The 12081-nt window shown below is 28.4% G+C and overlaps 1 protein-coding gene across 1 annotated transcript; it reads left to right on the top strand.

Annotated features, from left to right (window-relative positions):
* Positions 1–546: 546 nt before the first annotated feature.
* LOC122271678 (acid-sensing ion channel 4-A-like) lies at positions 547–2139 on the top strand. Its single transcript, XM_043053759.3, has one exon. The coding sequence runs from the start codon at positions 547–549 to the stop codon at positions 2095–2097; it is 1551 nt and encodes a 516-aa protein (XP_042909693.3). The 3' UTR covers positions 2098–2139.
* The last annotated feature ends 9942 nt before the right edge of the window (positions 2140–12081 follow it).

Raw genomic sequence — 12081 nt, 5'->3', positions numbered from 1 at the left:
GAATGAATATTTCGACTAACTTGAGAATAGAAGAGAAACTAATAATCTCGATAATTGTTGACTGTCTTTTAATTTCCTTCAAATAAAAGGAAGAATGCAAAGCAGTATGATTAATTTTATATCGCGAGAAAGAATTAAACTTCAAAATAACTGCAGAAGAAAGTACTTCTATAAATTCCTCTAAAAAATGCTTTTTTTTAAAACCATTTTCAAATGAATTTCAATACTTTACGTATCGTAGATTTAATAGATGGATCGTAAATTGTGCCTTCATAATTTTTTTAAGATGTTTCTTTAAAGAGTTCACATGGAAATAGTGAAATTAATCTAATGCTGAAGATATATACAAAATACCACTCAGAATAATTTCGTGACAAAATATTTCCCCTCTTTTTTCTAAAAATGATTTTATTTTAACATAAGTAAAGATGTCTATTACAGATTACTTGTAACTTAAATTGAAAAAGAGAAAATATTTAATTAAGAAAAAATTTCCAACGGAAATTTATCCCATTTCTTCGTAAGAGTACTGAATTAATTAAAAAAATGAATGAATACATTGTAATCAATTTGAAAACAAGAGATACTGTTCAACATGATGAAAGCAAGAACATAGATGAAAACGTTCCAAAGAAAATAAGTACAAAATGTGCAAAAAACACAAATAAATATTCCAAACAAGGGTGCTTTCAACCGAATAAGCAAAAGTGTACTTTAAAGTTATCTCCTAGTTCTCCTGATCAGGACTCAAAAGATTCATCAATTCAAGCCTTATCGAAAATCAGAAAGGCAGACACAAAAGTTAGAAAATTTACTTGGTTTTTATTACTGTTTTTAGGAATTGGTGGGTGTGTTTATGAGATTCAGAAATTCTTAAAAGTTTATCTGACTTTTCCTATTGTCATTACAGTAGAAGATGAATATGAGTCGAAACTGAAATTTCCAGCCGTTACTGTCTGCAACTTGAATCGACTGAAAACTGTGTATGATAACTGCGCAAACCTTGACATCATTAAGCGTTGTGATTACTTTGATGCAGATTCTAGGCAAGGATTCATGCCTTTTTTTGAACGACGAAAAATTATTTCCTGCTCATACTTTCGAAATCAAACAGTTTTTAACTCAAAAAGAAACGAATCAGCTTCTTTTTCTCGTTACATGAAAATGGATCATAAAAACCGAAGATTTGCTGGACATCAAAAAGCAGATCTAATCAAACATTGTGTTTTCAACATGCAGTTATGTTCTCAAGACGACTTTATTCATTTCCAAAGCTTGCAATATGGAAACTGTTTTACATTTAACAAAAGTGATTTAGAGTCGACATCAATAGGGTACGAAAGTGGTTTGGAATTACTTTTGAATGCAGAGGCAGAACAGTATTCAACTACTACATCTAGCCCGGCAATCGGTGTAAGAGTATCGATTCATAATATTTCAGAAGCCCCGAAACCGGAAAAAGATGGAGTAAATATCAGTCCTGGTTTCGAAACTTCAATTGCTTTGACACAATATAAAATCGTACGTCTACCATCGCCATTTAAAGATCACTGTGTCAATTACTATATGCATAATTACTATAGTAACCGAGCTGAATGTATAAAAATGTGTCTCCAAGGACAAAGTTTGAATACTTGTGGTTGCGTGGATCCTTCTGTCATTTTAATTTCAGATTTGAAGCACTGCGACTTTTCAAACAAAACAGACGTATGTTGCTTAGATGGTGTACAAAACCAAATCTCTGGGAATGTTTCCATTTGTGATTGCCCTTTATCTTGTTATTCGACCTCATACCATAGAGACATATCAATAGCTGCTTTGCCAATCAAATCACGTTTATTTGGTAATGGAACTAGTTTATTAACGAATTTCAGGGACAATTATGCCGTTTTGAGAGTATTTTACAAAACTTTGTCTCACCGTACGTACAAGCAGTTACCCATGTTTCGTAGTCCTGAAATATTTAGCTGCTTAGGTGGTGCTATGTCACTTTGGCTGGGTATTTCAATATTTTCTTTTTTCGAAGTCGCAGATATTTTAATTGTCTTTTGTCGTTGTGCATCTCATACCGTTGTTAAAATATTGCACAATCTTTAAATTTTATACCTACAAACTAACAAAATTCCTGCTGTTTATTGATTGGACGTCCTAAAACTCACTGGTGGTTTTAAAAAAGATTTTAGAACAAGAAAACAAATGAGTTTAGAAAACAATTCACGTGAGAGAGCATAAATTAGAATTTCTGGCTTTAATTAAAAAAAATTTCAACAGATGGATGGCGTTATGGGACGGTTTTTGGATAACACGATTTTTTGATACATTTACTATTAGTATGTAATTTTTAATTGGCTTTCTTTGATTTTTATAGAGATCGTCTCTAGCGCCATCTGTCAAAAAGTTTTGAACTAAACACAGTACTCTGTGAAGTTGTTATGCGAACTTTTTGTCTTGTTATATGAATTTATTGCTAGAGTTGTTCCTTTTATCTTTACCGTTTTCTTGTTTAAAATATTCTTGTTACAACTACTAAGCAGCTATACTCAAATTACAGGTTAAGAAACGTCTTTGCGTATAATATTATAATTGTTATTTGTAAAGCATTTTCTAGTTTCAAAAGTTCTTAAAATAACGTTCCTTCAGCTAACTATTTCTTAATTCTGTTTTATTTATAGGTTTTACATATATTTATCTCGTTATATCTTGAAGAATTTTTAAAAACCTATCTATTTAAGTGTAACTTTTTTATATCTTTTTGCTTCAAAATATTCAATATTTATTATGCCTTGTTATGAAAGTTTTTAACGTTTCTTTGCCTGCTGTATTTGTAAAATATTGTCTAGACTAAAAAGTTATTGTCTAGGCTTAAAAGTTTTTAAGCAAGTAGTTGTTCATGCGGTGCAACGTCAGTTTTCTTATCTTTCTCCTATATCTTTTAAGTCATAGATATTTTAGCCTCTCATAACATTTGAAGCAAGATCTTTAAAATAAATAGTGTGTTTCAAGTGTAAAAAAGTGTAAAAGTGTATAAGTGTAAAAAATGAATACATTTAGTATAAAATTTATGCAAGCCTGAAAATATTTGTTACTAACGTGATTCATCGTATTTTCAAATTTGATGATTTATAAATTGAAATAAGCATTCATCACAATAAACAAAAAGCTTTGAACCAAATTTTAAGGACAGTCCCTGAAATAAAAAAATACCAGTACCACAAAAAGTTATTTTCAAGAAAATGTTTATATTTTGCACAGTTAGGTTTTTGCAACGCCATGAACAATATTGCATTAAACTTTTTATCAACTAATAACATCATTACAGAACACGTTTTATTTTTTGGTGCGTGCTGAACATCTTATATAAAAAATTCTTCAATTCTTTTTTCTCTATTGAAATATTTTAATAGAAAATGTCAAGCCGTTTTTATTATCTTATTAACCAGAGTTTTGCAATTCAACCAATAAAAAATAAGAAGAATCTATCAGAATTACCTTTCAAACTTAATAATGTTTACTTTTTCTAAATATTTACTACAGCTCACGATATTATAAACATGTTGTTCAGATAAACATTCATGAAAATTGCAACTTATGTTCAAGTTTATTTTTGTTTCAAAGCTAAGTGTCGTCCTGTAGGCGATTGTCACATGGAATAATGAAATTTTGTTCTTATTATCTATCTGAAACTCACTATTTTTTGGAGAAATAAAAACAAGTTAGTTTTAAATTAAAAATACTTAGAAGCTATGTACACTGAGAATTTTGTGCTATGAGATAAATAAAGTTATATAAATGAAGAGAAACGAAATTCACAGAAAATCACGGAGAAGTAAGTCCTATCTTTTTAAACTACCGACATTAAGATAGTTTAAATTATAAACTATTAATGAAACTGATGCGGAGAAAACTGTGATTATAGATTTAAAACTATCCTTGAAAATAAAATTCGTTTGTAATAGTTTTTTTGCCTTATAATAACAATTTATCATTAGAGCTTATATGATTTTTAATGGAGTAAATTTAATTAATGAATACAAGATTCAGTGAAGGTTAAAAACAACTATATAATTAAAATGATGCAGATTTGCCATATGCTTAAAATTATGATTATTGAATATTGATGTTTTTTATAAGGCAAGAAGAAATATTTTCTGATAGTAAAAAAAAATCTTAAACTTGTAGAAGTGAATTATATTGAATGATTTGAAAGTGAAAATTGGATACAAGAAGAAAAATTTTAAATTGAAAAGCAATAGCACTGAAATATTTCGGTCACTAATCTGCTGAAGTTTCTGATAAGTAAAATAAATTATATTTATCCTAAATACTGCAATATAAGAAAAAGTAATTTTTGAAACAACAATGAAACAGAATTTGAAAAAAATAAGCAACTATCTAATGAATGCTGATTTTGAAGAACAAAACTCCATTCAATTTAAAAAACGCCAAACAAGTCTATCTAGTTCGTGGCACGACATAATCCTTGAATACATTTCAAAGAAATCACAAACTTATTTCAACAAACACAAAACACTAAACTTCATAAGAACTTGGTCCCTCAAATCAAGTTATAACTCCCTGTTACGAATTTTTAAAGAATCACCGATTTACTTCTTTTCGCGAATTGGAAAGTCAAATACAATTGGAAGAAAAACTATTCGGATCCTGTTTTTATTGATTGGAACCATTGGATGCATTTATGAAGCTGTCAGAATAGTAAATATTTATTTAAAATATTCTATTGTTATAAATATAGACGAAGAACATTTTTCAAGTATGGAATTTCCTGCTGTAACTGTATGCAATCTAAATCGAATGAGAAAAATATTTTCACATTGTTTTAATAATGATACAAATGAAAGTGGCTGTGACGAAAAAGATAACGAATTAGAATTTATAGGTGAAAGTATGTTTATATCGGAACGACGGAAGTTTGTCACATGCTCCAGTTTCACAAATCAAACTTTAAACAACGTCACAACGACACTTTTAGATTTCTTTTCTTAGTATATGAAAATGGATGAAAATAAGTGGCGGCTTATAGGACATCAAGAATCCGAAATGATCCTTCACTGTGCATATGATTATCAGTTGTGTTCCACTAACGATATCTCTTATTTTAAAAGCTTACAGTATGGAAATTGCTACACATTCAAGAGACCAGGATAACCAACGTCTTTAACTGGTTGCACAACTGGATTATAAATGCTTTTGAACATAGAAAAGAAAGAGTACATGCCTGTCAGCCCAACTGCTGGTCTGAGAGTTACAGTTCACGACGTATCAGAAACACCAAATCCAAACGAAGCTGGAGTAGACATAAATCCGGGATATGAAACTTCTATAGCAGTGAAACAGACCGTTATTAGACGCCTACCAGAACCATTCCGGGATCACTGCATCAATTACACAACCCATGCCAACCTAACAAATCAAGACGAATGCATGAGAAAATGTTTTCAAATTCGAAGTTATGAAATTTGTGACTGTATAGATCCAACTGTATACTGGATGCCTAATATGATGCATTGTGACTTAGAAGACAGGAAGAATGTCTGTTGTTTAGACTTTATACAAAATCAATTCTCTGAAAAAAAGTTTGTGTGTGGGTGTCCTCTATCATGTTGTTCGACATTGTTTGATAAGCTTATATCAAGTGCTGTTTGGCCTTCAAAAAATGAATGTTTTATTAACAAAACTAATGTGACTAATGTGAAATACTTGAGGGAAAACTTTGCTCTTTTGAAAATGTATTATTCTAGTTTGATACGAAATATTTACACTCAATTGCACCAGTATGAAATTTCTGAGCTAGTTAGTTATTTTGGAGGGGAAATGTCCCGGTGGCTAGGAATTTCATTATATGCTTTGATTTCGTGCTTCTTACATTAAACTGAAGCTATTGTTCCGAAATTATTTTGTTGTAAATAAAAGTACGAAATATTAGAGACGATAGAATGCGACGCATTTTTTTAAATAAAAGGTAGACTAAATAATAAATAATTATGATCATAATTCTGTTTTTTTTTTTTTTTTTTTTTTTTTTTTTATAGTGAAAAGTCTAGATCTTTCATAAGATTACAAATATCCGGTTTTCTGAATGTTGTTTTCGAATTTTTTGCACGATCCTTTTTTGATTTTACACTATTATTATTTCTCTATTTCCTTACATTTCTCTTAATTAGCATTTTTTGAAGATGAATCTTCATGCTTCCCCTTTTTATGCTATTTTAGATGTCATACGTACTAGTGCCTAAATTTTGAAAATTTTAGCTACTTTGTTGTGAAAAAATGGTTCTGGTTTATATAAAAAGTCCACATGTAGATATCCTTTTAATAAAATATAGTATGAAAAATTGCATTGTATTTTATTCGTTAAACGGAGAATTAAAAAAAATTTATATTAAGCAAATGCAAATCATTGAATTCAATCATTGAATTATTTTCCTATGTATTTCTAATAACATTCTTTAATCATTTCTCAGTGAATTTTTAAAAAAAAATTTTGATTACACTTTACTACTTTTGATATTAAAAGCAAAAACTTATCAAAAGTTTTTATAAGCTTTCATTTTAGTCAACTAAATTAATTTTAAAATTCTAATCAATGCAGGACTTAAACATTGTTTATTAAACTTAAATATCGCAAAACGTAGTTGTCTTTTCGGAAGTCGAAATATTCTTAAATGCTCAATAAATATTCATTACTACTTATATTTAAGAAAAAAGTATGCATTGCCTAAAATGTTTGATCTGAAAAATTAATAGTTTTTTTAAAAAAATAATTAAATCGTGAGATTAAGTAATATTTAAATGTAAGAAATTTTATTTAAACATTACGAATGCACAAAACTAGGAAAAACTTCAGAATTTCCAAAAAGAAAGAAAGTTCTTCAAATAAATATAATTAGTCATTATTTTGACTTGTGTTTTGAAAATTTATGGGGCTCTATAATTTTACATTTTCTTAAATAAATTAAGCTCTGAATACGAATGATTATCTGACTATTGAATTCCTTGTTATTTTCGAAAAAAATATATCATAATAAATGGCATTTGAATCCATTATCTAAATTTAATTAAAGCAATTTATTACACAGTATAAAACGCAAAAGATATATTTTATTGTCTGAAATTTCAAAAAGAATATTCTGTATAACCAAAGTGTTTCTTATGATTTTCATCGATTTCTTTTAGTTTTTTGAAAAATGTTTCATATTCTATAAAAGACACGCAATAAAATAGGTAATGAAGAGAGAAATTTCATTAAAATAATGTTTTTGGTTTTATTGATTTGAAGTTGAATATTTTTAATTGAAAAACGTACAATACAGAAAGAGACAGATAATTTAATGATTTTTTATTTATTTATAATCATTTTTCTGAAAATTTAATGGAATAATTGTTTGCGCGCAAACTATTTCGATTGTATAGTAAAACTATTATAAAATCATATAAAGTTAATTATCAAACACTATTTATAGACCAAAAGGCACGACTGATATTGTTTACAGATGTGTGCTGTATTTTAGGTTTGTCGCAAGCTGAATGTTGCAATGCATCAACTTACAAACTAAAGTTTGTAAAATAATCATAATTTTAATATTACAATGTCTTCTTGATATCTTTGAAGGTATTTGATTTAAAGCATTCTCAGAAATAAGTAAAATTCTCTTTTTTGACAATTCACCAATTCTTGAGTTATATTTCATTCATTTTGAGAATCATTTCGCCACGAAATCACGGGATTTGTCACGAAAGGGAACTCTTAAATATATGACAAAAATGTTTCCTCAACTCGAAACCTCATTGTACTGCATGGTGGGTGATTGTTAACTAGAAAGATGAAGCTCACGTAAAGACTAGACTATTGAAAATAAAGTGACGTACCTAGCAACCAATATGCATGGTGGTCATAGAGTTGCTTTGAATCATGCGGTTCACGGGTTCAAATCACACTTCGGACATGGGCGCAATTTATCTATCTGCCCTCCTGGTGATGTTTAGGCGACATTGATCCCACTGCATGGTGCCCATGGTAAAGTGACCAGAAGGCCTGTATGGTGACCACGGTAAAGTGTATTGGGAAAATTAGTGAAATAATTTAATTTAAAATTAATGAAAAACTGCCATTTTACTTAATAGTAAATACGAGATAACATATTTCCCATATTTCTCCAAGAGCTTTGTTATTTACTTTAGAAGTAAAAATCTGGGACTTTATTTCACAATACGAGTTATTTAAGTTGATAACAACTGTGAAAAAAATAATAACTGTGCAGCGTAACCATAAACCAATCGCATTTCTTTTAGTGTAAGTGATTTATTTAAAAGTGAATAAAAACACTCTTTAAATAATTCGAAATCAGGAATTTAAGGATTATTGTGCGATAAACATATTTCAAAAGTCCTTAAGAGTTGAGTGGCTTGTTAAAATTTGTTAGCAACAACTAATAACTTAAAAAACACGAGGTACTATTTTTTTTAACCACATCTGCTCAATAAACATTTCTCCAGACTCTTTGAAATTATCATATTCTATGAAAAATACATACGTATTATAATTTTGATTTGAAAATAATATACAGTATTGAATTTCGTAATAATTGAGAACTAAGCACTTCTATTAATTTTGACTAAGATGCAGTTAAAAGCAACATTTTTAAATTTATGTAAGAACGTGAGGTGCAAGTAATCTGGATAATAACTTGGAAATTAAATAAATCTAATAATTCTTTTAACCACATATCAAAAACGACATTTTTAGACTATTTTTTTTAACCACATCTGCTCAATAAACATTTCTCCAGACTCTTTGAAATTATCATATTCTATGAAAAATACATACGTATTATAATTTTGATTTGAAAATAATATACAGTATTGAATTTCGTAATAATTGAGAACTAATCACTTCTATTAATTTTGACTAAGATACAGTTAAAAGCAACATTTTTAAATTTATGTAAGAACGTGAGGTGCAAGTAATCTGGATAATAACTTGGAAATTAAATAAATCTAATAATTCTTTTAACCACATATCAAAAACGACATTTTTAGACTATTTTTTTTAACCACATCTGCTCAATAAACATTTCTCCAGACTCTTTGAAATTATCATATTCTATGAAAAATACATACGTATTATAATTTTGATTTGAAAATAATATACAGTATTGAATTTCGTAATAATTGAGAACTAAGCACTTCTATTAATTTTGACTAAGAAACAGTTAAAAGCAACATTTTTAAATTTATGTAAGAACGTGAGGTGCAAGTAATCTGGATAATAACTTGGAAATTAAATAAATCTAATAATTCTTTTAACCACATATCAAAAACGACATTTTTAGACAATAGTGAAAACTGGTAGTCATTATTCCTATATAATATCAATTAATGTTTTCCTATTTACTGGCTGAAAACTAGGTTTATTACCCTTTTTAATTTAATATAATATTAAGTTACTAGAAGAGTTTGTTTCAATAAAGATATTGCCAGAATTCCTATATTTTGTGGATCGGAAGAGAATGTTTACGAACCTGTTTTGAAAAAGTTTGAGTGGTATTGGATACACGAAAAATTACTTCGAGATAATAGAAAGGATGAGAATAATTCGTTTTTTAAATATGGTTTGTTGCCACATTCAAATGAATGTAGTAAAGTAAAGCTTGATGAATTCAAACGGAGTTCTGATTCATCAGATTCTAGTTATTTTTATTACGCTGAAGATGTAATGTTGGCAAGTTTTTGGGACCAAGACGAATCGATGAAATCTGTTTATGATTTGATTGATATATTTCGAATAACTCCTCTAGAAAACAATCCACTCAATTTAAGCACCATAACCACTTTACGGAAAAATTTAAACTTTAAAGAAGGTTTGAAATTGCATTTGAATGTGTTAATGGTATTTAAAATCTTAAAAGATGCTGAATACTCCCTAAAAAAGACATAGAATGATCTGAAATTGGCAAAGCAAAGTAGTTAATATGATTTTAAAAATTATATTCTTTTTAAAAGATTCAAGGTGTCAAAAAACAATAGAATATGTAAAGTTGGAACTTAAATTCTTGCATTTCATTAAATAAAAATTAAATTTTGTAGTTGATCAGTTGAACTAAACTTATATTCAATGATTTTTTACTTATAGTTAGACTAAATATGAGTTTTTCTAAATGAATTAGTGAATATTTCTTAGAAGTGATCACAGTTGGAATTTACTCATGTTTTAAGACATTTTATGAAATGCTACGAAACAACTATTCTTTACCTGTATTTTTAGTGTAACTACTACATACAAACTAACAATACCTCATGAGGAACATTCATATCCTAATTATTTTCATAAATTGTTCTTCATTCGTCATGAATTATATCAGTGGTTCCCATTTTTTTCGGCAACGGAACCCTGAACGATCAAACTTCTTTTGGTGGAACCCCAACTTTATAAAAAAAAGTATATATATGAAGATAATTGTGAACTTTTTCAATAATAGTATTTTAATGTAAAATTTAATTCATTAAAAAAAAGAATAAATTTTTCTCCATAGTTTTATCACTGATAATATTAAATTAGATTTTATGTCCTACAGCTACATTCGCAGTCCTCGAACTTTGTCTTGGCTAGAACTGAATTTGTTTTTAATGTATATACATAAACTGAAAAGGAATAAAATGAACCGCATTATGGTATTCTTTGAAACAAATGCCAAAAATAACTGCTATAAACATTGAAAATGATTATCAGGGAAACAAATTTCTTCTTGGCAAATTATTATAATTACTAAGAGGTTTCACCCCCTGCTCGCTTGCGCTCGCCAACCCCCGGAACTGCTTTCGCAGTTCATTTCGGATTGCTTCGCAATCCAATGCTCGCTTTGCTCGCACATTGGATACGTTCTTAACGTCTAGCTTTTGTGTACTTTTTTTAATACTGAAGTTCCGAAAACTTTTCTCTGTAGAAAATTCTAAACCTGTACATTTCAATATTAATTTGAAATTGCAAACAGTTCATATTTTTTTCTTTATCACACTATTCTAAATTTCAGTCGTTGAGTAAAGTAACTGTTGTAAGTTTTGTTTTAAAGTCTTTCCCACCAGAGGGCTAAAGCCATGTGTTGTAAAACAATATGAAATAGCAGTCTGCCACTGAACGCCGGATGTAAAGCATCGACTTTGATGAAGATAATTTTTTATTTTTATTTCTCTGAAGGGCGCCACCCTAATAATATGGAATTTGCAAAATAAATTTATATATTTTTGATTGTTGATTAAGCCCATCATTTTGGGTTTTCATCAGTGTTCTATAAACTATAAGTTTTTTATTTTATCACAAAAATATAAAAGGTATAAAAAACAAAGAAAAGAGTAAAAAAATGAGTATAGTCATAGAAAAAGTTAAAATTATAATATAGTATTTGTCAGTTAAAATAAAACTTTTTGTTTAAGTCATTGCTAACAATTCAAATTTCTCCGAGGCAATTCTAAAGTGTAAATTAAGATAGTATTGGCAAGTTGAAACACGATATTTTTAGTTTTGATGTCGACAATACAATTCAATTTTTCACTAAAACGATTGTTTCCGTTGTTAAATTCAATGTCAACAATTCAAATTTTTCTGAGGCAACTCTTAACCTCTAAATATTATTTTTTTTTATGTACACATTTCTAAATGTCAGTATTCAACCACAAAACAACTTAAAGTTCTCAAATTTAGCATGAAGTTGTAAAATGTAATGAAAGAGGGTCATAGCAATAATGAAAGTAGAAGTAAAGTTAGTACTGTAAAATTAAAACAATATTTTTGATCAATGAGCCAAGTTCTTCAAGAAGCAATAGTAGAAGTAGGTTGTTTATTTAAAACTTTTTATAGATTTTCTTTAAAAACACAATTGTTAATTTGGGCATTTGGCGATACAACACTTATAGAATTGAAGGATTTGTTACGTCAAGCACTCAAATATCATAATTTTGATCTAGTTGCGCTTCTATGTCATTTTGATTTATGTTGCTAAATTAACTTTCAAAAAATTCTATGGCTGGCAACAGCATTTTTATTTTTTAAGTTTTTTTTATTTTATT

This window comes from Parasteatoda tepidariorum, chromosome 6 (genome assembly GCF_982258835.1).
Source record: "Parasteatoda tepidariorum strain Cologne lab strain chromosome 6, Ptep-v5.0, whole genome shotgun sequence".
In the NCBI taxonomy this organism is placed as follows: domain Eukaryota; kingdom Metazoa; phylum Arthropoda; class Arachnida; order Araneae; family Theridiidae; genus Parasteatoda; species Parasteatoda tepidariorum.
Note: the sequence above shows the minus strand (reverse complement) of the source record. Positions and strands in the feature narration are given on the sequence as shown.